The sequence below is a fragment of the Dendronephthya gigantea genome, unplaced genomic scaffold (assembly GCF_004324835.1).
Source record: "Dendronephthya gigantea isolate DGI-Jeju-01 unplaced genomic scaffold, DenGig_1.0 000095F, whole genome shotgun sequence".
In the NCBI taxonomy this organism is placed as follows: Eukaryota; Metazoa; Cnidaria; class Anthozoa; order Malacalcyonacea; family Nephtheidae; genus Dendronephthya; species Dendronephthya gigantea.
Genome location: NW_021163105.1, coordinates 449,642 through 475,807, shown reverse-complemented (window position 1 = coordinate 475,807; position 26,166 = coordinate 449,642). Strand labels below are relative to the sequence as shown.

Genomic DNA, 26,166 nt, shown 5'->3' with positions numbered 1-26,166 from the left:
CTAACAAATAATTATATTTCAATCTTTATTGAAAGCCAGGAACAGCTGCGTTTGAAACAAAACCAATAAATTGATATATTTCTTAACAGCTTTTTAACAAGTCGGGAAGATTCTAAACCAAACAAATCCTGAGTCAACTTGAAGTTTGAACTCGCTCGAAATTCACGAGAGAAGAATGCTTCGTTAGGATACAAAATCGTATTGTCCAGCAGGATGTGAGTGGCAGGCGAAATTTGTGGCTTGCAGTGAATGAGATTTTAAAGTCTTTTGTGTTTCACTTATCCGAATAGGAAATGTAATAGACGCCGTAAAAACGATGTGAACGAACCAGATGTGTTACGAATGCATTAACGCTTAATTAGAATTCTTTTTGTGCCGAAGTAATTGTCTGACAGTAATGAAATATCCAGAATGACATTTGCCCCTCATAAAAGCGATGAGGACTCTCAAAAATTTCACGTTCTGTGATTTTTTCAAAAATCAAACTCAAGTTACTCAACGCATGTTTAAACATGTCAAAAATTACTGAAAAGAAACGACTTTGCAATTGCTCTATTATGAAAGATGTATATATTTTTATGGCTTTTGAATGTAATACTGTTAATGTCAACAGGCAATTAAACGCTATCTAAATTTATATGTTGGTTTGTGTAAATCCCTGTAAGCAACGCCATGCTCTCAAGCCTTGATTAGCTTTCGTTCATTTGATTAATATCCGTTACTTTGAATTCGTCAACAAATACCGTATCAGAATTGATGGACGTACAAACATCGTGAAAATGGGTTGTAACAGTTTCGCTCGAGGGCGGAAGATACATCTCATGTTGGCCGGAAGGATCTAAACACTACGGCTATGAGAACTTATCATGAGAACCTGCGTGCATTGCGCCATGTTCATCTCAACCTTGCTGAGCTTAGAATTATTAATTCATATCATGAAAACTATTTCATAGAAATCCTCAAACCTTTTGACTGAAGCGTATCGAGAAAGACTTCAAGTCTGGGAAATATTGACGTTTGAAAGAAACCACAATATATATATATATATATAGTTGGTGTTATGAAATTAATGAAAGATTATTTTATTTATTGTGCTGAAACTCAAATTCGTTAAAATAGAGATTATGGCAATCCATTATGATATGCATATAGTTTGGGCAATATTTTAGGCACGATATATTATAGATTTACTGTTAAATTTTGCGGTAAGAGATGAAACAAAATCTGTATTTTGGAATGAAAAAAAACTGCATTAAATGAAAAGAATACAATGAAAATGCAAATTATAGAACTAAAGCCTTACATTCATGTAAAAAAAGAGTGGGGAAATACAGGAAAAGTGTCCAAAGGTTTGTTTTTTGACGAGAAACAAATATTGAAGAGGGTATTGAGCATACTTGCGTGTGATTTAAATATATCAAAAAAGGTTAACCAGAGTTACTTAAGGTTGAGGAAATCAATTATGAAAAAAGAAAAACGCTAGAACCTTTGAAGACGATGCACGTGTAAGAAATATTCATCAATTATGGAATTTACCTTCCTTACGAGTTGGCGTCAAATAGCAAACATAAAAATGTGTCAGGTCATTTTGAATGCACCGCTTATATTAAACCATTTAGAATACCACATGATCTAACAATTGCTTAACTCATGGGAGGTTTTTAGGAAAAACGTAGATCATGCCTTTCAGCCAAGGAATCATCAACCAAATCAACATCATCTAGCTATCCAACCACGAGCAATCACAGAAGACAACTCCACTTATCTTTCCAGTGCACTCACATTCAAAACGTCATATTCACAAGATTTTCAGAAGATTCTCCTGGAATATCCTACCATGCTGAACAAGAACAATCCCTAGTCTCAACTCATATTATTCAATCACTCATATCAACAAAGAAGCACTGATATTGCTGTAGAATAGCCTAGTGCAAGAAAAGCAATCTTTCGAATGCACGAGGGAACTTGGTCAAAAAGATCTCAAAAAAACCCCGTGGTATACATACAATTTGAAAGCCTTATTCATGAATGATAAATTACATCTGTCAATCAGTCGAACGGTGTTAATCATAAACCTTTATGACAAAGTCGGTGTATTAAAATAAGCACACACATTCATTTATGAAGTTCAAACATCAGTTAATCCCGCTATTGTTTATTCAGTAATATTTTAAAAACCGTGACACTTTTAGACACCAAATTCGCGATGTTAGAGCTTTGCGAAGTGATCAGCTAGCGTTTGTTTCCACTGGGAACATTTCAGACTTCAGCGGAAGATATTTCACTCGAAATTTATATAATCTGCCACAGTGTCGTCTTGTTATTAAAGTTTGAAAATTGAACTTTGTTTGTGCAGGGATTACTAAAAAGGAAGATAGCCTCTCACCGCCATGCTTTATATCAAAATACACGTCATAATAATCCATATTTAGACACATCATACGTGCAACCGAATCAAGGGCAGTCAGAGTTGCGTATACGCGCCCCGATCATGCGAAATACGCTGACCTGATGACGTAGTAAAACGTCTAAATTTATACACATCGTGAGGTGCGTAAATTTATGCGAACCCTGACCGTATTTGGCAGTTTAAGTATATTTGAAAATTACAGTTTTGTAAATACGTTTATATGGAGGCGTTGGAATGAATATGTGTAATTGGGTGTGAATTTAATCTTCTGGGTCTTGTAAGCAACTCGTTTAAGCTACAATAGCTGGAAAAGAATACGTTATATTTTCTATATTCGATCGTCCCCTTGATGGTCTCAAATTGGGGACATAGAATTCAGCAACTGCACAGCAAACAGAGGCGACGAATTCATTCACGTGGTGTGTCACGCATGCATGTGGGAAAAATGTACTTTTTCACTTACATGCTCGAAGACAAGCAACTTTCTCTGGCCATTTATGTCCTTAGCAAGGAAAAAACACACAACCTTCTTATCTTTCATGACAAGCTTGAGCCTCCCTGAACGATAGAATGAGATGCAGTCAAAACATTGTAGAGTCACGAAGCTCTTCGGTTGTAAATTTTAGGTACTTTACTTCGGTATTTTCAGAAAACTATTTCTATTGGAAACTCAAACATTGAAAATAAAATGCACAGCTAAATGAATTATAAATATAATGCAGTAAGCCGCGATAGTTGGGTTTTGGCAGTTTTTAATAGGTCATTCAACTTATCATCAGAAGCATGCAATATCTCATTATTCAGCAACGATATTTTTACTATTTTTACACCAGCAACTAAAAGCTATACATGGAGAGCGTTACATAACGTATCAAGGCATAGTGTTTCGTGCAAGTACCTTTCACGTCAATAAATAAAGATTTATAGTCAAATAAACAAAAATGGTAGTTTGATAATGATAATAAAATATGGAATGATATGAATTTGGCAAGGTTAGCTTAGTTCCATCCCATGGGGTGCCCTAATAGTTGTCTTGGTGTGTTTCCGCTCCTTTGTTTACACCACTGACCAACAATGACTCTTTTCTCTAATCCTAAAAGGCTGCTCTCTTATCTATCACACGCGAAACAACCGAAACCTTTTGATTTTCAAACGTAGCACGATTAAAAACACCGAGTTTTTGTCCAAGGTTTTAAGCTGTTTAATCCTCGCGAATTAGACGAGGTCTTTGTTTGTCGAAAGAATCAATTCGTTGCATGATATTTCCCCAAGCACAAATTTCACTGCGAACTTTCAAATGTCAAAATACGACGATAAGCAAGTACAATATGAAAGAGAATATATCTCTAGCTTGGCCATGCTGAAGGATCGTCATCGTAGAAAGCGTGTTTTCGATGTTGTAAGCTTTTAGGAATAATCCAATGATCCAATGATTGGAATATTCGAGAAAAACTTAATTGCCCAACACTTTTCCGTTAAAACTGTCATTAAAGACAGCAGGAGATGTTGGAAGTGCTTTTTTTCGTCAAAATGTCTAAAGCATCAATATAACCATCATTTAAAATATTTCATATTGTCAAACCACACAATCCCCAACGAAGCAAAACTTTGCCGAAATCGGCATTATCAACCTAGACAGATAAACCTCTTAGCCTATAAGCCAACGAGAGTGGATTGTGTACTTTACAATATTGTTAGTGTTTATTTTGGAACTTTTATTTACTGAACTATTTTTGTTGTAGTTTTTGCTGTAGAACCGACAACATCAGTCAGCTTCCTCCACACCCGAGTTATTTAAAGATATGACTCGTCAGTCGTCGCATGCACGTTGTATAGTTTATACAAAACGACATTGTCTAATGTATGGAGCCGAAAGCATATCGTCAACACATGGTTCCCACCCTATCCACTTTGATCTACTAAATTACTCTCACCAGGGGTTATAGTTACAACAATTTTAGACACATTTAGCCAGTCTTGAAACAAGTAAACTTGCCTCAAGCAAGTAAACTTGTACTAAACCGATAAAATCACTTTTAAATATATTGCTCAGGCATTTAAGTCGAGTGAAGGACACCGAAAAAATAAACCATTTTTAGCCAGAGAAGAGTGTTTCTTGACAGGAGAACAGTTTAACCTTTAGATACAACATTGAATACATATTTTAAGCCTCTGCAACCGAATATATTGTTTTTAAAAACTAATAGAGATGTTTATTTTTTTAATGTTGCTCTTGACCGGAGAAGCAATATAATTGGAGTGCTCAACAAGTCTCGATTCTTGATTCGAGTCTACGGCTTGACCTTAGAGTATCACGATATTTTTTGGCGGAAAGACAAATTTTTGGTGCCAGAACTGCAGCGATATTGGAACAAGTTTCATGGATGCTCTTTGCGAGATCGATGGAAACAACATGGCTGTATTATCATCAAAGAATTATATTTAGTTCAAGTTTTAAAAATAAATAAAAATATGAAGTTTTGTCGGGAGGATGTCTTAAGTAGTCATCCATGCATGAGCATACGAATTATTCAAACAATATCGAAAAATTGCACAAGCATTTTCACGAGTCTGTACAGCGATTTGGGGATTGTTTCACAGGTCTAAGCCTTTCTTTGAAACTAATCATTTAATGTAATTAAGCAAGTTGTCATGCGGTTCTTCCAAATCGTTTGCGACAACTGAGAAGAAAAAGAGTTTAAATCTGTGCTACTAAATGTTGTTTTCTGCCGACCAATACACATGTCTTCGCTCAAATGTGAAAATAGGAAAGCAACTGAATCTGAATAAACTCAGAAAAATTTAAAGAAATATAATTGAGGGGTTCAATGCACTTCCATAAAACTAGGCAAGAGGGTATGAAAAGCGTATAGTAGAAGCTCAAGAACGTCAGTCACACAATAAACCCCTCCCACAGAGAGGGAACAAAAATATTTGAAATGCTGTTAATGCTTCATACATCGTCATTGTGTCTTTGTGATGTTATCTAAGTGTAATTAATGGTTAAACACTTCGGTAAGCAACGGTACGATTGCATTCTGGTCACGCAAAGGATCTCACATAAAACGCAGACTAGATTCTAGCAAGGTATTCACAAACAGAACGGTGCAGTCTCGTCGTACTAGACTCGATTGCCGCTTCTTTCGACCATTGCACGAAGTCAAATTAAAGTCTGCAGATTTTGGTGAAAAAGAGACACAGAAAGAGCTCTATATAGCGGTTGCGATCTAAAGTAAAACTTCAGCAAGAAGCTTTAAAAGGTTTGCTATTAACTTTTCTAATCTACCATTGTGCGTTCTAATCTATACATGTACACATCAAACTCACTTTAAATCTACGTTCATTTTACCCTAAAACACGTGACAGACATACGGTAGCATAAAACGTATAGAATCCAGCCTTAAATAAAACGAGAGCCTTCTACACAAAGCTAGGTATATATGAAGAAAAACCAGACCACCTCATCCCTACTGAATTGTAACGGTTGCAACAGATATACATCACATATATATTGTGATCTCAAACAATCAATTACCATTTAAAAACTGAACTAAATCTTCTGCGATCAGTTGAATTTATTCCATTTTAAAAGACCATTTCTTACTATTTTGGAGTATCTTTGAAAGTTTTTAACATGCGAGCTAGTGTAAACATAATAAAATTGTTTACTTCTAATGATATTAATGTTCCGATTATGAACTTAGTTTACGTGTTGCAATTTCCCAACATTCTTTGTTACTAGGTTCATTATAATTGCAACACATTCAAGATAACCCCTTCTTTTAAATCTCCGTGAAAATTTAAAAAAAAAACTCGCCATGAATTCGTCACTTAACAACAACCAGTTAATATAAGTTGGATGAAACCAATAAGGCATACGACGTATATGATCAGGGAATCTCTGAGCACAAGGATCCAATATACTTGTTTTGGTATGTCGGTGTTTGAAAACAAAGACGAACAAACATGTATTTAAATATGCAAAGCGTGTGAGATAATAAAGAGTCTACTTCACTCACACAAGTTTTGCAAAATTCATGTACCAGAAATTTGTACCTTCAGCATCGCAACCAGTCTTCAGTGATAACAAAATAGTTCTATTTGATCACAAGTAAGTATATTATAGTATACCTATTTGATTATACCGAGCTCATTGGAAAATTCTAGGTAAAACAGCATTACAATTGGAATGGTAATTTCTACACGCGTATACGGCTGTCTAAAAAGTGGACTCACAGGGGTTTGCTGAATGATATTGAGGAATGTGATGATATATATTACCTCCTGCATCCTAAATATTGTTAACTTGTATCTAATATCGGTCGTAGACGCGTGGTCTATAGAAATAGCGCTAATATCATCAATCCAATTAATCTCATACAAGGGTCTTCACGCGAATCATCACATTTGAGTTTTTGAAATACTATGCCGTATATATAGTCTAGTTCATGAAATAATGTTGCTGATTTTTTGTATACTTCCCTCCTGGTTTAATTGCATTTTAATCCAGAACAGCATATCAAAACAGATATACTATGTATAGATATAGATACCTACACCTTTGATTCAAACTCTAATTTTTCACTTTTTTATTGAAAGACGCGACGGAAAGTAAATAAAGATTAAAGAGAATCCGGGAGCGATAATGAAATATTGAATTCATTTGAAAAATAATCAAATATAATTCTCTACTGTGTTTGCATCGTGACTAGTTTGCATTTATATTTTATGTTGAACGGTGAGTATTGACCGAATGGGCTGAACCATTTTTGAAATATGAAAAAGTAAACAACTTTATCTTAAGCTTGAAGAAATATATCTCGAAAGCCGGGGTAGTCCTGGCCAGCGCACGAAGCTATATAGGTAGTATTCTGCTGAACAACCCGGAAATGATACCACAAATGTTTGGTTCAGTGCATTAGTATTCAGTACCATGAGTACTGTCGCGATTTGTGGTTGCAGCATCAAAAAAAAGTATCCTAAACATGCAGGTTTAGTGTCGACAGCTTCTTTCAATTTGGATCAAAACTATCTGAAATCTCATCAGAATGGCACAGTATGTGAGATATTTATAGTTTTGCTTGGAAATGTTTATAATGTAAAGCGTGGTTTTGTCCACAACAAATTATACAATCATGTACTTCACTTAATTATTCCCACTTTAGCTAAAACTGAAAGAGATGAATCAAACTAGCTCATTCCGACATGCTTGTATACACATGAAATAAAAATAGATTGCATGCGAAGGAAATACGTCAGACATTGACTTCCATATACTTCAAGCATTTTTATGTGAAGTGGTTGAGAAATCACGAACACGTAAATTCAATGAAAGTTCGCTAAAAAGTTGTTTTCAAGTTGGAAACAACGGACGTCCGGGGCGATGAGTTGGTTAGGAAGTGTTATATTGGCTTTACAGATTGTAAAACACGATGAAAACACGATTGTAAACACGATGAAAAATGAACAATGAACTTTTTCATTTGTTTCAACAGCCAGTTGTATGAAAGAAAAAATCGACCATTGAAACAAAGATTGATCCTCAGGTTCATACACGAGGGAGTTGTAGTCACGAATACGATTTCTGGTTAAGTCCAGAAGTTAAAAAATTAAGGAGTTTTTCTAAAAACAAATTGTTAGGCCTAATTAGTCGTCAAAACTGATAATACCTGATGGCTTAAATCATCGTCACGTAGGATTTTGGTCACCTGAATTCCACCTCTTCTTACACACCATTACAAGGTTTTTCACATTCTGTAATAAAAAGCACAAGAGATGAATCATCTGCACTTGTTTTTGGCACAGCGGAATTTGATATAAGCCTCACTGTGATGTATGAACCACCCTTTCGTTATTTCATTGTATATATTCTACACATTTCTTCTTTTAGATGTTCGCAAGCACCGTACAAACACTCATTACGGCAGCCATGTTGCTTTCCTGCAAAGCAGTAGGTACGTAATTATCTGCATTGACTTCAGTAAACGTCTACGCATGCATACAACCCGTTATGGACACCGTGGTACATCTTCTAATGCTACCATTGATGTTGAAGAGAGACAATAAAAATTAAAGATGCTTTATTCTGTTTTCAAACTGAAAGAAATAAATTTGCTGGATGACTTTGAGATAAACGAAGGCATGGAGAATATTCAGGAAACAACAGGACTGCAATACGAGGGAAGAGCGTTTGAGTTTGGCGACGTGAAACAGGACTTGATGAAGAAAGGGAAACTGCCCAGCGAGATAGGAAAACAAGCGAAGATTTACGCAGGTTTCACCGTGACAGCAAATGTTAAAATTCAAAACAACCAGGAGTGCGCTTTATTGTGGATTGAGACAATATACAGTGAGTGAAAAATCAATTTCACCCAAACGAAATTGTGGTAGTAATTTTGAACATCTATACTCCTCTTATAGCTCAGCCTCTTTTGGGTATTTGGATCATGTGCAATGACGACAGTTGCCGTTTGACTATGCTCTACATGATCCACAGAAGATCCTACGAGGTCCAATTTGACAACATAGGACCCCTTTACGACGAAGATTGGCACAAGCTAGTTGTCCACGTTCAGGGTGTCAAAAAATCACAGAGTCCAGTTGCATCGGTGTATGTTGATTGCGCAAAGCAGGATGAAAAAGCATTGAAGAGTAACTACAATATATTGATACCATTTGTCAATAAGAAACCAACGTCATCAAATATCTGGCTTGCACAGAGATCACGAGGCCGTAGAGGGGGATTTGAGAGACCTTGGAAGGTATGACTGAGATTTAGGAGAGCTTTAGCAGTGCCTACGAGAACCACTTAGAACTTGTACAAACGAGATTTGTCATTTTCGCGCGAAACTCGGTGCTAGCTGTTTGCTCACGTCATCTGACGAAACATAGTCGTTGGACTTTTGAGAATAATCAACGAAAGCTTAGAAATTGTAATAAATTACATGGTGTAAACCACAAGCAATTAACAACTATATTTAATAACACCAATAACAAAACTTCAAAGAAAATAACCAACGCACTCAAAAGCAAGTTCTCAAAAGCTCAACAACGAGTTTTGCCTAATGGTGTATAAGCGAACAGCACGCGTAATAATAATCATCCTAATTTATTTTATTCTCAAGGGAAGTCTACAAAATCTCAAGTTCGTCTTCAACCGCGATATTGAGAAGCTAACTGATCAAACAGTTTGTTCAAATTTGAAAGGAACAAGACGCAAGCAATATTCTCCTCCTGTGACCGAGAATGGTGAGAAAAAACATAGAAACACACACACTTTACATGGTGTAAATGGGATGAAATTATATTTCTAAATTTGTTTCTATTAAGTCTCTATTGCAACGGATCCACAAGAAGTGGATATAAACAGCATCAATGGTCCCTTGCGAGGAATGGCCTCTCACGTTTCTCAACTTGAAATCATTCTAAGTAATCAAGTTGAAGAGACGAAATATCTCCGTCGAATGATTGAGAATTTCCACTATGCTGACAGAAGAGGTGTGTTTAGCATTACTTCCTAGCTTTTACTGTCTGAACTACCTGAGAAAGATATCTTAAACGTGGTAGTCCAGTGTTAGGTAGTATTCTACAATAAACTGTCGTGGTTTGTGTCTGAATGGACATATTATACAATTCACAGATATAAAATACTAATTTCGTGAACAACATATATTTTCCTAGTGACTTCATGTAACCTAAGGCCATGCTATCCAGGCGTGTTATGCATCGATACTCCCGACCACACCCCAGGGTACCGATGTGGGAATTGTCCAATGGGTTTGGAAGGAGACGGAGTGAACTGTACTGAATTAGACGAGGTTTGTGAGAGAACAGCAGTTTTCCAATGAAATTTAACGCTATCACGCTCAGATATTTTCGTTCTTGCAGTGCAAACACAATCCCTGTTTCAATGGCGTAAAATGTACGAACTTCCCGGAGGGTTACAAATGCGGACCATGTCCTGTTGGTTACCGGGGGGGAGCAGTCATGGGGAATGGAAAGGAACATGCGATGAAAAAACAGGTACGCGGTGAGGCCTGGGCGAAGGAACGGTTAGGGAAAGATGCAGAGACTGGTTGATTGAAAACAAGAAAGCAGGCAAAACAATTACTACTGCATAGTACAATTTTGATAAGAATCTTTGCTCCTCGTGTTTAGGTCTGCGTTGATATTGACGAATGCTCAATCCCAAATACCTGCGCACGTTTCTCTGATTGCATGAACACTTTGGGAAGTTATAAGTGTGGCGAGTGCGAAGAGGGATATTACGGCAACCCGTATGTGAATTGTGAAAGAAAAATATACTGTTCAGGAGCCGCGGAAACAAATCCTTGTGATAAAAATGCGCTGTGCATCAGCAAACACCATGGACGATCGTTTGAGTGCTCAGTGAGTTTCATTTTATAGCATTTTTTTATATTGAATCTGTATTAACTGTGATATTACACAAAATTATAAGATATAACCACTACCAAAAGATCACCATTTGATATCATTATTACAAGCGACCATAAACGATCAACTTTATACCCTTTCTAGTTATTACCCCAATCCCATTGTATCACGACATTTTGTTCTAATTACTTTCAATAGAAGCAATATTACTTCATAAACAATTACTTGAGCACTATTTCTAACGGAAATTATTGTGAATACCAACCTTAAATTTGAGATAAGACCAAGATGAAGCAGCCGGCCCAAATACAACGGAATAAATAGTCTTTTGATCTTTATCTTTTGGATTTAAATACGAATACATTTTATCGCTTACAATGATTGCAAATTATTGATATTTTGGCGTAAATCACCATGTATTATCTCGTTCTGTTTGGATCTTAAAAGGTTCGAAAATTTAAATGCCCAGTTTGTTACATTCAAAAAATCCGCCATTTTGTAACGGCGCTGATACTTCATATATGCCCCATTATTTTAGCTCAATGACATGTCCAATGAGTGAGCTCGATTATTGTGTGAGAAGAGTTATTCTTCTTGTTAAACCAACTATCACAAATTCACAATTTATGTTACTCTGTGTCCTAGTGCAAAGTTGGGTACACCGGAGATGGTCTTTATTGTGGCAGGGATTCTGACCTGGATGGTGTTCCAGACTACGCTCTTGCGTGTACTGGACCTCAATGCACGAAGGTACGCTGTTGAGGTCTGTTCACACGATCCAATTTTGTCGGAAGCAACTCACTTATAAGGGCAACAAATCAACTTAAGTCAATGCAATACTGCTTTATCAATAATAGACTACATTCCATACGTCAGAAGTGAATCGGATCCAACAAAATTGGACGGCGTTCGACAGCAGTCACTAGCAAATGACTCTCCTTTGTTATAAAAAGACAACGCAAGAATTTCTCAAAGCTGTGAACGAAAACGCATGAGCTCATAGATTTACTGACATATACTCAATAATGATCGTATTTTTTAAAGGATAACTGTAAAGACTTCCCCAACCCAGATCAAAGCGATCTCGACAAGGATGGTGCAGGTGATGCCTGTGATAACGATATGGATGGAGACGGTGTACCTAATGAAAGAGTAAGATCAACCTTTGTCAAAATTTAACTTATACCAGGCCATATTTTAGTCTTTTCTCTTTTTCCACCTTAGTCATCGGAGCAACAGTTTACGTGTGTTTATGACCCGTAGCCAATCTACCATTGAAGGAAGATCTGGCAGTTTCCCTTGTGTTAAATATATACGACTTTCTTTGATCTGATTTCAGGACAACTGCCCTAAAGTAGTCAACGCTGACCAAAGGGCCTCTGACAGCGATTCTCACGGCGATGCCTGTGACAACTGCCCTACCGTGGTAAATGAGGATCAATTGGATCATGATGGCGTGGGTCAGGGAGACGCTTGTGATACAGATATGGATAACGATGGTTAGCTTGTTATGTCATGAACATCACAACGTATTGTACAAGCACACTTGTAGCTCGACTCATGCTACTGAATTATTCTTGTCTCCTAAATGGCTAAATCTCCTTCAGGTGTTATAAACAGACGTGATAATTGCCCTGTAACTCGAAATTCAGACCAACGTGACGAGGACGGAGATGGTATCGGGGATGTTTGCGATAACTGTCCAGAAGTGTATAATCCTCGACAGGTAATAATCTTCAGAGCAAAATATTTGCCAACATCAACAATGAATTAAGTATCAAGTACTTTCCACTCCTAGGAAGACACTGACCACGATTTTGTAGGAGACGACTGTGATAATGACAGAGATAGGTGGGTTCAAACTAGACTCTTCTCCTTTTGGTACATTTATTGGAATTTGGAAACCAAGTACATCTTAAAGGATTGCTGTTTCTTGCTGTGTTTAGGGACAGAGATGGCGTACAGGATTCTCTGGATAACTGTCCTTACAATGCAAATGCTGCTCAGTTAGATAATGACAAAGACAGGGAAGGTAAATCATTCAACCATACGGAAAGATGATCCCAACTTTAGGAGACGCAGGTCACAGCTGATACACAAAAAGTTTCTTTCAGTAATATTCACTCTTTTCCAGGCAACACATGCGATAATAATGACGACAATGATTACCTGATTGATATCCATGACAACTGTCCTCTCATTTCAAATAGCTATCAAAAACTCTCTGCTGGTAAGTTTCACTCTGATTACTGTTTACATTTTACACGATAGTCTCATTCAAAACTGTTCATACCATGCAGGATTTAAACTGAATATCTTTCAAGTTTCAACTTCGCATTCAATGGGGTATAACACCTGCCTAAACTGATAGACAAGAAACGTTTCTATTGTTGTTTGACGACGTTGAAACGTCTTCTCTCTGGTTATATTGAATATCTTTCAATTGATCATTCTTGTGTGAATCTCTACCGTAGCTCACGGTCGAGGTGAAGAATGTAAACACGATTATGACGGAGACAGAGTGAAGGATAAAAATGACGCTTGTCCACACGATGCCACGATGACCGCTCTGGACTTTACAGATCATATCGTGTTCCGTCCTGGTGGGGAGTCCACAATCAACACAGCAGCTTGGAAGGTTGATAATGATGGTAGACAAGTTACCAAGGGAGTAGATAACGGCGACTCCATCTTTATTGGTGAGCGTTTATCTATTTTCATGAATTTTGGTTCATACTTTCCAGTTTTACCTTCCCAAACTAATCAATTCAACAGTGATACGACCAGAGATCTTTCTGGACAATCATCTGTTATCTTTCATCTCCAGGCAACCGTGCATTTGAATCAGCAGAGTTTAACGGCACGATCTATGTGAATAGTGATGGCGATGGCACCGTGGGCATCATCTTTGGATTCCAAAGCGCAAAGATTTTCTACATCGTCATGTGGCAGAAATCTCTGCCTGGTGCCGGCTTTGTTATCAAGGTACGCGAGGGCAAATAGATCACAAATTGAATGTCATAATCTTGTTCACCACCGGAAATTGCTTTCTTTCTTTTTTCAGGAAGTCAAATCGTCCACAGGACCTTCTCGAGATCTATTTGACGCTCTTAAAAACTCGCAAAGCGTATCCCGACAGGTAAGTTCATTCTGGACGCATTCCTTTGAAAGAACCTTTCAATATAATCCTAGATACAGCCTGTCTAACAATACCTTCGCATCAAATGTGCTGTAACTGTCTAAAATAGACGACAACGTACGCTTCTGGATGTTTCGACTTAAGAGTCTTCATATGAAAAGTTAATATGAGATTTCATGCAAACATTTCTGACGACGGCCATTGCCCCTTAGGTAGAAACTTCGAGAAGAAATTCGGTTAAAATGGACCAAAATAACTCTTCTAACACGATGAAGTCACACTTAGGCAACATACCTTGAATGCAACCCGGCCATAGCCCAGATTTATTTCTCGCTGTTCCTCAAAGTGTTCTCCAATGCTCTTTTTTGCAGACTAAAATTTTGTGGGAGGATCCCAAGAAGCAGGTTTGGGAACACCGTACAGCTTACAAGTTCATTGTGCGCTTGAATTCACGTAAAAAGGCGAGAGTGGACGTATACAAAGGAAGTGACAAAATTATCAGTTCCCCCGAGCTCTACGCTGATTTATACCGTGGTGGACGTTTGGGGATGTTTTCCTTTAATCAGCATCACGTCATCTGGACAGCATTGGATCTGAAATGTCTCGACTAGTAAGTTGGAATAGTACGAGTTTAAGTTTGTGATCCATGCTTAAATTATCAGAGGTCATTGCGTGGTATGAACTGGTGTGTTCTTCCAGAGGGATTTTGAGGCAATGGGCGTTATTTCTTTCTATTCTAGGTGGAATAGGTTGTGAATGAACGAGCAGAAAGTTTTCAAATCGAGATCTACAAGTGATATAAACTTGTTGTCAAGAAGAGATGAACATATATAAATATATATAGCAAGAAATCTATACAATATACAATGCATTTGGTTTAATTTTTTATACCATTGTGTATTCTATACCGAGTGTATTGCCTTCTTGGATAAATTATTAACCAACGCAAGATTTAGAACAGGACATACAAGATCAATTGCATGGCGACATGTTTGTGATAAATGTCCAATATATTCAAAAATTTCAATAAAATATATGCATGTATAACTGGAAATGAAGCAATGATATTTTGACTTGCAACGAAGCACCACATTTGAGATATCTTTTTCAGGTAGTTCAGACACAAACCACAACAGCTTATTGTAGAATACTACCTACACTAGACCACCACGTTTGAGATATCTTCCTCAGGTAGTTCAGACACAAACCACGACAGTTTATTGTAGAATACTACCTGCACTGGTCACCACGTTTTGAAAGATCTTTCAGGTAGTTCAGACACAAGCCACGACAGTTTATTGTAGAATACTACCTGCACTGGGTCACCACGTTTTGAAATATCTTTTCAGTTAAAACAATGAACACACTACCACTGCCGAAGTTACAACGCAAACTACCAGAATCATCATCAAACCATGTAATGCAAGGCTATTTTGTCAACATAAATAGCATAAATTTAGAGAATATAAATTATATTATATTACAAAAAGTACAATGTATATTTACTTTATAATTTGCCGATAAAGCTTTGTTTAGTTCGAGTCCAAATAATTGTCGCAGGCGGCATATTATGTCCACACTAAACTTTAACACTCAATTTCAAGACGACATTGATTTAGGTTTGGAAGTTTTGGTTCAAAACCGCGCATTCCTGAGAAAATTATTGGAAAAGTGCATGGCATAGATATAATACTATGTTTTTATTTTTATTTATTATTATGTTATAAGTCTCTTGCCATTTTATATGCGATAACTTCTCGAGGAGTGTCCAGAGGGAATCATGTCTAGTAAATATTCTCTCTGCCTGTCGTTATCCGAAGTGTAGTTATGTCTCTGTTTTGGCGTCGGCTGGCCAACATAGGCGAAGTATCTCGCGGACTCCTGACGATGTGGACCGTCGATTTCTTGGTGTTGTTGTTGCAACTGTTGCTGCTGTAGCTGATGAACTATAGAGTGATGAGGTTGGTACACCTGGGGCTGAGGTATGGGGTGTACGGGGTGGTAGACAATACGCGCCGGAGAAGCGTGAATGGGCTGGTGGGTGGAGGAGACGCGGACCGCCTGAGGTTTAACCGTGGCGCTTGTTTTGCCAACGGTCGATACGGACACCCCAGATAATTGAAACTTCTTTTCAACCTCCTGTTCTTGTTTCAATGCTTTCATAAAAGCGTCTTTCAATCGCGTTGTGTGTTCGGTTTTCAAAGTCTTTTTAATCTTTTGCGTGTAACACGATTCACACAACGTGCCCTCGTTCGCGCCAGCCGCGTCTTTCGCGTTAACTCTCCAACCCGGCGTAAAGTCAGTATCACATTGCGAACAGAATTTAGGAGAGACGACATTCTTAGCTGCCTTCGAGGACATAGTCTGGGACTCGATAATATGATTCACGACGCCCTCGAGACCAATAAGTATGGTGAAATCTTGTGTGTTCACACTAGGGACAAAATTCCAATCCTGGACAGGTGGTTTAGGAAGAGGTATTTCAAGAAGTGTTTTTTCTAGTTGTTTACGAAGCGCCATTTTGGCCTCTGCATGAGATTGCTCTGCAGATTGATGACTGCGCATTTTCTTCACCGATTTCGTAAGGCCATTTTCAGCTGGTCGACTATTGTCTATATGAACTAGGTGTTTTGAAGATGTAGGTTTGTGGGTGAATCCAGATTGTTGGTTGGTTTTGCTGCTTGTTTTACTAGCAGAGGGGCTGACCATTTGGACCTTCATTTGATGGTTGTCACGTTTACCATCAGAGGCTGGCAGAAGTTTTGGTGCAATGATGACAGGCTGTGGTCCTGAGGGTCCACGTGGCTGGCTCAGAAACACCACACGAGGTTGGACTGCCGGAACATTTGATGGTTTTTGAACCAGGACTGGTGGCAGGTGCTTTGGTTTCTGCTGAAATTTTTGCATATTTTTTTGAGTCTTAAACTGCTGCGACTGCTGCTGTGGTTTCTGGCTTGAACCAGCCAGCGCTGTCTTTCGCTGATTTGCGGTTGTACTTGTCGCAGCTTGAGTGGTTGTTCCAAGCGATACAGCCATAGTTCTGATTGGATTCGTATCCTTTTGTACTTTTTCATTTTGACAAGTGTACAATTTTCTCAACAACATCAGCTTTGCTTCTTCATTCCGTAAATTGTTTTGCAAGCGAAGGATCAGCTTTTCCTTGCTTTTAATATTCTCCACATCTTCGGGTGCCTCTGGGAAGCTGCCATTGCTCAAAGGCTTCTCCTTGTCTGGTTGGGCAGTGGAAGCCATTACTTTCTTTGAAAAAGGCTGTTTTAGGAGATCAAGGATGGATTGCTTTGGTGGTTCAGGATGGATCACTCTGTTTGGGTCTGGTTCAACTGTTTGTAGTTTTTTGACAGAGTTTAGCCCAAGTTGGGCAAGAAGATCCTCTTGAGAAATGCAATCAGTTTCACTCTCTGAGCCAGATTCTTTTGATCGCTTAGGTGATGGAGCTTTTACACTCTCATCTTTTGACCTAGAAATACATTAGTCAAGTTCACACCCTCTGTGTTATGGTACAGTGTTTGAAATGCAGAAATTCACTATCACAGCCCAGAAAGCGCAACTGAAATTACCGAGTGAAAAACCTACACATACCATAATTGTAAATAAGTATTTTAACTGGTTACTGAGGAGGGTTACTAGTTACCCTAGAGATAGTGAGAAACTCAAAAGGTATAGCACAACCAGGTTTCCATATAGTGCTGTATGGTGGGGTTCTATTGTCATAATCGATTAAGAATAAAACTCATTGTGTTTGTAATCACTAACAATGAGCCAACACAAGATCAGTATTATATGGAAACCAGGCCTCAAATATCAAATATACTTGCTCTTTGTCAATAGAAGAGTAAGCAAACCTGACATTAGGTTGAGTTAGGGTTTGATGTGATTCACAATCAACAATTCCCTTCTAAGAAGGTGAGACATCTCACTACATAGAAACACTTACTCAGTTTTTTCATCTATTGTAACATTACTATTTGCTTTCTTTTCACTCAATGTCTCCTCAGATGATTCCCCATCAGCAATTTCCCTTTTTCTTTTACCAACTTCCGAAGCTTCTGTCGACATCTTGATCTGATGCCTAGGACATTGTATAATTTTTATAATTGGCTTAGTTCTATTACAACAAATTACGTGTTTACTTTAAACATATCTCGCTTCAAAACTGGACGATAAAGCACGATTTGATGTATTTTTGGAAGAAATGCGAGTGGAAAGAGTTTGTTTATCTTTTTGATAATCATGACATGCGTTTAAAGAAAAATCTTCGACCATGCTGCCGACGCCATCTTGCCTAACATGGCGGCAATTTCAAGACAATTACATCTGCTAAAATCGCAGGAAAATTTGTTTATCTCGCTAATTTTTTGGATGATTTATGAAATGAAGCTGAACTAGATGTAAAAGATGTAGATTCGGTACCTTAGATTGCTGTATGGATTGAATATTTGAGGTTTTGACACGTCAGGGTCGGACGGTACGAGTGACGTACGACGCCAGGGTACGGTGTCCTCGATCTCACACACTGTCCCTGTTATGTCTTGAAATCAGTCTCAATCAGGGCTTTATTAAAACACTTCTGTTCAATGTCTAAAAGATAAACGCGTAAGCGATGTTTTAACGACGAGCAAATCAAAGAGTATACGGCATAAACCAATAAGAGGCCAAGTTCAATTCAAGATGCCTTCCCGCGGCCATTGTGTAATCGAAATAGCGAAGCCATTCAATGAATATTAAAAATACTGTTTAATTTTGATAAAACAACAACCGGTTTAAGAAGTTCTGATTGCATCCAAAGTCGAAGGGACGAAGCAACTATGTCGTCTTACCTCTATTTTGAACCCACGCGGTTCCTTTAACCGGTTTTCTTGCGAATTTGTTGTCGACGAAGGGTTGTGAGGAAGGCAAAGTTGAAACAAAGTCCCTTGCCGAGGGTGGGATCAAAGGACGAACGTTCCTTCTTGCAAACCCTTGTTTCTTTCATGCTCCGTCCGTACCCGACCATGACCATATTTGGGGGTGCATTCTCGCGTGAACCAATCATATTCGAGACGACTGAGGCCGAACATTGCCGTCGCCATAGCAACGGCTCGTTCCCGATTTGATTGACAAGTTTGATAACAAACCGGTTTAAACCGGACCTAGACAGGTGGTATCACTCCTACAGTGATGACGTCACCCAATGGCATCACTCCCATTGGCAGATGGACACAATACAATCGGTATTTGTCAATAAGACCGTTGCCCGCCTCCGCGTGTCTTTGGAGCAACTTTGATTATCTGGACCACAGTCACAAGCAACCAATAGGGTTATTTGAATCATTACCATGGTACTTCACCACAACCAGTAACCTGTTGCAGAATATCACACCCTAAAAAACCCCCAGCTACACGTTTGCAAGATTATTACCCACCCAACCTTCATGTCTGCATCTTTCACTCTATTTAAAACGTACCCCATGGTTCACCTAATTTGAAACCACAAACTGAAACTATGGTATATTAGTTCCCCAGAACTATTGCAGTTCTCTGTGAAGATACTACCAAAGCTAACTTGGGCCAATTGTTTAGTCATGAATCCTTCATTTGTTTCTGAAAAACTGATCACAAATCAAGATCATTTGTGATCAGTTTTTATTGATCAAGACGACTTTCAACGAATTTCATGGAATCACTTTTCAGTAGTTCTATGAAGAATACCCCAAAAACGTATTGAAATGACAATCAAGTGATGCAATCACTTTGTAACTTCTAATATGTAAAATGAGATGAAGTCACATGATTTAAAATCCGGAAATGGAATGTGGCAATTATTATGTGGCTACAATAAATATCACATAATGCACTAGCTGTGCAATATTGTAACGTAATCCTTGTGCTTTTTCCAACTGTAACAGTAACAAAGGAAGTTGCTGGGTTAGTTTTCTCTCAAAGAACCTCTCTGGAATTAATATCACACGTAAAATATCACACGTTATGTGCAATTCAAACTGTGTACATTTACCAGCGACTCGTCTTTATCAGCTGCATCGAGAAAATCTTAATTATCACTCGATGATGTAACAAATTAATGTGCTTAGTGCATATTAGAACATTACATGGATAATGACATACACATTTAAACACTTCGAATCGCATCTGTCTTCTGCCATTTTAATTTCTAGGCTTCTGTACATTTCAGTTCATTTTATCTGTTGTACAAATATTTGATCTTTTTATCGAACATGATCACAGGCCAACTCTATTACTTTTCCAGTATACATATATAAAAACGGACATTCGGTTAAAAATTCTACCATCATGTAAAACCCAACGATAAAATATCTCCTCAGAAAATAACCATTTAAGCAACTAGCTAACTAGTGAATGTTCTACTGCTTCAGGCTAAAAATATGTATCAATTCATTCCCTTATATGATAAAAAGAACATTGTTTATTGTTTGGTTTTAACCAGATTAAACTCAACAGCTTATCACCTGAGCACCTCTGACATAATACGCCATTCACTAAACGTTCAGCAACGTGCTGTTATTTAGAAGCGAATTTTCCATTTTCTGTCCGTTACACTTGGCTATCAAGCTAAGATGAAACGCCGTTTGAAATCAAACAGGCCAACCCCTTTTTAAACCTAACAGATGTAGCTTTTCTAGGAGACCAGAAAACCTAACGACTTTAAAACCTGTCATACACAGCAAATCCGTGCCATGGATTATATTTTGCCCACCGGATTTTCTACGTTTGTTGCAACATGCTTGTTGAGGGTACCTGCATAGGCTGGTGTTCACTAGTAGCTTTTGACGTTCCCTCCTGTGGTGGAACGTTCGGTAGTCCTTTGTGCCACTAGAAGACAATACAATGGTGATAAAAAAAACTTAGTTTAACCGGTGGACTATTGTAGAATATTCCACGAAATTTCTTTCAGGTAGTTCAGACTGACAAAACACAACAGATTATTGTTAAATATATCTTAAACTGGATCACAATGTTTGAAAAATCATGATCTAAAATGGACGTCAATGTTTGAGGTATTCGTTTAAGAACATCTCAGGCATAAATTCATTTTGGATACCTCAATTCACAACACTTACTTCAATAAGTTTATGTTCTTTACTTTGAATAGCCTCACCATGACCTGAGAATTAGACAAATTAGTAGAAATGATACATATTGTTCTAGGAAAGTTACGCTAACTGACATTTTTCTCTGGGGAAAATGAACTCCCATAAGATACAAAAGTATATAGTATATAGCTTGTATTTTGCACAAGACTCAGTATTATATGACAGTATATTCATTTATCACACGATATCACAAAATATTTCTTACTACTGAGCAGTTTCTTTGTGTAACCACTGTGGATTTGAAATGCACCAGATTCGTTGGTATGGTCCCCTACGTGTCGGTATAGATCTTAAAAATACGATTAGTTGCCCTCTATTAGCACAGTGTTTGGTAAGTCAGAACATGTATACTGGGAAGAGTCAGAGGATATATAGAAATATCCGAAGATATACTAGAAAATCAGAGGTTATATATGTTTACCTCGAAGAAGAGAAGCACCCCACAATTGAATGTAGGCATCCGGCATCTTCTCTGCCATCTGCATACCGGGTCTCACCATCTCCAAAGCTTCCTGTAGACAGAAATCATCTTTGAGCATCACACATGCAGTAAGAATAAAGAGCAGTGAAGTCAGCTCTGACCTTGATATTTCCATTCTTAAGAAAGGTGTGCCCCAGCAAAATCAACGCACAGGCTGTTAATCTGTGAGATTCCTCGGGGTTTGAGATCTTGAGTGTTTCTCGTAAGTAGCGCCTGGAATGAGAGGAAGGAGTGTTGGGCTTCAGTCGTGAATGATAAACGTCTCCAGAGTGGATGAACGTACAGTCTAGAACGATAATAATGACAGTTAAGTGGATCATACCTCGCGTCTTGGTACTTCGCCTCAAAGAAAGACTTTAGTCCCATAATGTAATGATAGCTTGCCATCATAATGCTCGACCTATATATTTTCCAAAAATATACACACACAAATTAATGTTGTAGGTTTGTACAGTAGGTTACCATAAAAGAAGATCAAAATATTTTAACAATAGATTACGCTGCAATTGCCTCGACGTACCTTAAAGAAGCTCTTTTAGGATTTGAGAAATTTTGTATCAACTCTTCAAGCTGAAAACATAGGATTGGAGACATTCAAACAAATATTAAAACCTTTGTTTACTTTTGGAATAAAACGTTCACCCACCTTCGCCTTTCGTGATTCTCCCATCCTGATGTAAACGACGCACAGATTCAGAGCGATTAACGAGTATTGTTCGGGATTACGACAAGCCTGGAAATTGCAGTGGAACAAACTTTAATATTGAGTAATGAAACTTATAGGAACTGTGACGCATCATATACAGTCTGTAACTCACCCTCAGGGCAACTCTGAATTGAAATTCAGCAAATTCCATTTGGTTCATGGACATGGAGTATAAGCCCTTGGTTGAAATTAGAATGATATGCGTTAAATTCGAATTATTCTAACTTACTGAATACATTTAAAGTATAATTAGAACGAGAAAATACCAGAAGTGTGTGCAGCATTGAATTGTGGGAATTCATAAGCCTTGGACTGCAAGCACGAAAGGCGTTAGCCACCTTAAATGTAACAATAAGAATGCTTCAGTTAAAAAGTATACCTATCTTGTTAATTAGAGTGTGTCACGTTAATTAGAATATATCGTTGTAATTACAATAGATCATTAGGCTTCAGTTTCGTTCTGATATCTACCTGTTTGATAGCGTGGTTAGACTGACCCTCAATAACATGTGACACGATCACGTTCTCCAATAACAGAAGTTCAAAAACGGATAGCAAATGGGTTGGTTGTTTTTCTAAATGAAAAAAGTAAGATCAAAAAGACATCCAATGACCAAAGCCATCAATGCAGCCATTACCTGACTTTTAGTTTTTTTTTGAATTCGTAAAGTTGTACCTTTTAGAGAAGAAATCTTTTCTAATGCTTTCTCACTGTATTTCAGAGATTTTCCAACATGACCCGTTTGCATACAATGGACCACAGTCAGCTAATGAAAAGGCGATGATATGTATGGTATAAAGTTATCAGAGCAAAAATATACCAGTATATATCCTGATGATAGGCACTGGATGAGTTTGTATGGGTGAAATCATAAAGAACCTACCAAATATACAATAATGCAGAGATGATCTACAGGCAACCATTGAAATCTTTCATACTCCGGGATTTTGGCTCCTGTAACAAAAATTAGTGTTGGTATATCTTACGTATACTGCAAGTTTAAATCGAGATATACTCTGTAAAAGAAATAATTACCATCAATTGGCTCGAGGGATGTGACAACTTGAATAGAATGTTGCAGTTGTTTTATGTCAGCTCTCGTCGTCTTTGGCTGTAAGAGACAAAATACAGTACTTCCTATCATCTGAACATATCATGTACAATTTCAAGATTTTTCAAGAAGTATAGAGCCTGTACTCAGTCGAAGATTTTCTTCAGAAAAAGAACAGATAGCGAACATACCTGACCAGAGGCAATACCAAGCCATGTTCGCAAGGAGAGATAAAATATTCTGACGTGTTCGACCAGTAAGTGTGGGCCACGCCACAACTCCAAATATGTACCAAAGCTCCCTAACATCATCGTCGCCTGGTTGTAATCTTGTGCGACAAGTAGATACTGAAAAACAAATGAAACTGAGTTTCTCATTTGTTTAGTCGGAGACAAGATGATGGACGTGATCGTCGACTTACTTACCAGAACTTTGCTCAGTATAAACAGACATCTAAATACAAAGACAATGAAATTATTTGTGGAAATTTGGAGAATGAGGACGAGGAAATATTGAGATCATTTTACCTCATGTATTCTGATCCGTTTTGCTGCGAAAATTGTTCTCCAATCGTAAGATGTTTGATAGCTTCTGGAACATCGTTGCACGATGCATAGATTTCCTGTTTACAAAGAAATTCGTGATAGTTCAACACCTACTGTACAACGCAGCAAGTAACAGTAACACAAGATCAAATATCATTGCGCTCAGATGCGACGTTTGTACGATGACGAGAACGATGACTCTCGTTCTAATCGTGACTCTCCTGTAAGGGTTACCATCAGATTATCTCAACTTACAGCAAGCTCAAACAAAGTTTCGAAGTACAAATGAAGACAGTTCAACTTTTGCGTTGCTTTCAAAGCCAGCTGAAGGTATGGAATGGATGATTGAGGTTCATTCTGAAACGATAACGTATTTCAATTTAAATGACGTGAAGATGAATGAACTCTTTAAAAATCACGTCACGTACCTGGATTTTATAGAGTTCTTTAAGTTGAGTAACTGCTTGGCATAGCAATTCTTCAGAACCTGGACCAAGCTATTAAATTAGGTTATGGAAAAAGAGCTCAACTGACAAAAAAAATTGAGAATTATTACGCGACTAGATGTCTTCTAAGACTACTTTGATTGTACTTTTAATCATTGATGAGAAAGGATACAGATTCTAGAAGTGAAACCTAAAATGTCAAATTTAGATAAATTTAGTACGTTTAATTAACCAAAATAACCAACGTACATTACAGTGACAAACCCACTGTAGCCAAACATATTTACCATTTTCATCAGGCAACGAAAAAGAATAGAAAAAAACACTGCGCGCAAGCTTAAAGACGTCGCGAAATGTTCCCCTTTACGCTCTAAAATAATATTTATTCTTTAGAACAGAATAAAGTAACAATATACGATAAAACATTCTAAAATGTATCAAAATTGTTCTAAAGTGTAACAAAAAGAATTGTTGCAAATAAAATGTATCAAGCGTGGGAAGAAATCAATTAGAACTTTCGGCGTGTGAAAAGAACGTTTTCCGTGGAAAAGGAACGTTTCTATTGAAAAAGAACGTTTTTCGTGGGAAAAGAACTTCTTCGTGCGAGAGAACGTCGCTCGTGGGAAAACCTTCACTTCAAATGACTAGCGCGTGGGAAAAAACGATAAATGAATAAAAACACGGGTTTTTTTAATACTTATAGCCACTGTTTAATCGCTTAGCATCTATGTTAATTGATGTCACGGTAAATTTCACATGCAAAACTTTTCTAAATATTTGAAAGCTCGTTCTGACGTCCGTTCTGAATGTTAAAGTTTCATTGTGTTATTCAAAACTTCTTCAGAGTCTTTATTAATGATTTCACAATCTGGCTCGAACTACCTGCCAAGAATCAGTCCAATTCTGATTTTTACTTATGGACCAATTTTAACTTTCCTATTGAATTCTTTCCATATGGAGCACATGAGAGACAGTGGTCAGTGATTCTGTTTGAATCATAAATGTTTGTTCCTACTTTAGCAATGCCCATAGGTGATATTTTTTTCTTGGAATTGTTGTAAACAAGTTAATAGGTTATGAATAATCAGTATTCAGCTGAGAACACTTATGAATCAAACTGAATTAACTTAATGATTCACAACACTATCAAAAGAAAAAAATCAGGAAATTTCTTGCACTTATTTGTTCATTCTTCGGTAAAGAATGGAAAGATTAATTTTGGGAATAAAGAGACTTTATATTACTTCACAATAATATGCCATTGTTAACACATTTCTGCACACATATTTATACGGAAAAAACATCGAGATAACACTACACGTTCCTGCAACTCTGCAAGCATATGATTTATCTTTAAAGAGTGACGAGGGGTGAAACAAACCATCTCAATATCAATGAATTACATACCGATCTCTCGAAATGTGATCTGGCCAAGTCAATATTCTCAGTATATTTCAAATAAATGCTCCCAAGTTGAACTCTGACGTGAGCCTCGGAGTGTGGAGGCAGCTTATAGCAAAATGTAGCTTCCAAGCAATGTATGCACTCTCTAATCCTTGGCGGATCTGATCTTAAGTAGACGTCAGCTACACCTAAAAGTGCCGTGTAGCAAGTATCGTTGACCAAGTGATCGGCCATGTTTGTTGTTTTCCTGTCACCCGATTGGCGCATGTCGGCTGTTTACCGTAGAAATTTTCGACGATTACTCATCCGAAAAAAATTCAAAATAAAAAATATGAATTATAAAGCCAAAAAAACATCATTCCCCTTGTCATTCTTATACATTAGGAGCGTCTTTAAAAAACTTCTGACATTCGGAATTGTGAAATGAAGAGATAAAACAAAAATTTAAAGAATATATTT

General features: G+C 37.6%; 3 protein-coding genes across 4 annotated transcripts; 1 reads left to right on the top strand and 2 right to left on the bottom strand.

The window, feature by feature from the left end:
* The first annotated feature begins 5,382 nt into the window (after positions 1–5,382).
* On the top strand, positions 5,383–15,038 carry LOC114533813 (cartilage oligomeric matrix protein-like). The gene is made up of 21 exons (XM_028555413.1): positions 5,383–5,670; positions 8,301–8,364; positions 8,514–8,759; positions 8,831–9,171; positions 9,535–9,658; positions 9,740–9,907; positions 10,091–10,227; positions 10,298–10,432; positions 10,568–10,798; positions 11,450–11,554; positions 11,849–11,956; positions 12,144–12,303; positions 12,412–12,530; positions 12,603–12,655; positions 12,751–12,836; positions 12,939–13,034; positions 13,279–13,503; positions 13,632–13,789; positions 13,869–13,943; positions 14,315–14,553; positions 14,684–15,038. Coding segments are annotated over exons 2-21 (2,871 nt in total). The 5' UTR covers positions 5,383–5,670; the 3' UTR covers positions 14,685–15,038.
* A 315-nt stretch (positions 15,039–15,353) lies between these two features.
* LOC114533930 (transcriptional repressor p66 alpha-like) lies at positions 15,354–18,995 on the bottom strand. 2 transcript variants are annotated; one of them, XM_028555561.1, is made up of 4 exons: positions 18,782–18,995; positions 18,375–18,542; positions 17,899–18,041; positions 15,354–17,421 (listed from the first exon to the last, which is right to left on the bottom strand). In XM_028555561.1, exons 3-4 carry the CDS (start codon positions 18,018–18,020, stop codon positions 15,684–15,686), a joined length of 1,860 nt encoding a protein of 619 aa, XP_028411362.1. In that variant the 5' UTR covers positions 18,021–18,041; positions 18,375–18,542; positions 18,782–18,995; the 3' UTR covers positions 15,354–15,683. The 2 variants fall into 2 exon arrangements, with proteins under 2 accessions (XP_028411362.1, XP_028411361.1); XM_028555560.1 differs by having other exon boundaries at positions 17,899–18,033; positions 18,782–18,993.
* A 1,087-nt stretch (positions 18,996–20,082) lies between these two features.
* Positions 20,083–25,941, bottom strand: LOC114533869 (MAU2 chromatid cohesion factor homolog). Its single transcript, XM_028555488.1, has 21 exons — positions 25,711–25,941; positions 24,476–24,493; positions 24,286–24,354; positions 24,113–24,214; positions 23,840–23,934; positions 23,738–23,765; positions 23,504–23,659; positions 23,297–23,372; positions 23,145–23,215; positions 22,937–23,027; positions 22,732–22,835; positions 22,527–22,598; positions 22,373–22,438; positions 22,201–22,287; positions 22,075–22,124; positions 21,877–21,954; positions 21,656–21,767; positions 21,495–21,585; positions 21,279–21,362; positions 21,041–21,084; positions 20,083–20,792 (listed from the first exon to the last, which is right to left on the bottom strand). Exons 1-21 carry the CDS (start codon positions 25,939–25,941, stop codon positions 20,685–20,687), a joined length of 1,833 nt encoding a protein of 610 aa, XP_028411289.1. The 3' UTR covers positions 20,083–20,684.
* Positions 25,942–26,166: the final 225 nt, after the last annotated feature.

Bases quoted from the DNA above. Each gene is read 5' to 3' on its own strand.
- LOC114533813 (XM_028555413.1), top strand. From the start codon at position 8,301: ATGTTCGCAAGCACCGTACAAACACTCATTACGGCAGCCATGTTGCTT. The intron at 8,760-8,830 runs GTGAGTGAAAAA...CTCCTCTTATAG, and splicing joins GTGGATTGAGACAATATACA to CTCAGCCTCTTTTGGGTATT. The intron at 9,908-10,090 runs GTGTGTTTAGCA...ATATTTTCCTAG, and splicing joins CCACTATGCTGACAGAAGAG to TGACTTCATGTAACCTAAGG.
- LOC114533930 (XM_028555561.1), bottom strand. From the start codon at position 18,020: ATGTCGACAGAAGCTTCGGAAGTTGGTAAAAGAAAAAGGGAAATTGCT. The intron at 17,422-17,898 runs GTAAGTGTTTCT...ATGTATTTCTAG, and splicing joins ACAATAGATGAAAAAACTGA to GTCAAAAGATGAGAGTGTAA.
- LOC114533869 (XM_028555488.1), bottom strand. From the start codon at position 25,941: ATGGCCGATCACTTGGTCAACGATACTTGCTACACGGCACTTTTAGGT. The intron at 23,028-23,144 runs GTAGGTTCTTTA...CCTTTTCATTAG, and splicing joins TCTGCATTATTGTATATTTG to CTGACTGTGGTCCATTGTAT. The intron at 22,599-22,731 runs GTAGATATCAGA...GTTACATTTAAG, and splicing joins CTAACCACGCTATCAAACAG to GTGGCTAACGCCTTTCGTGC.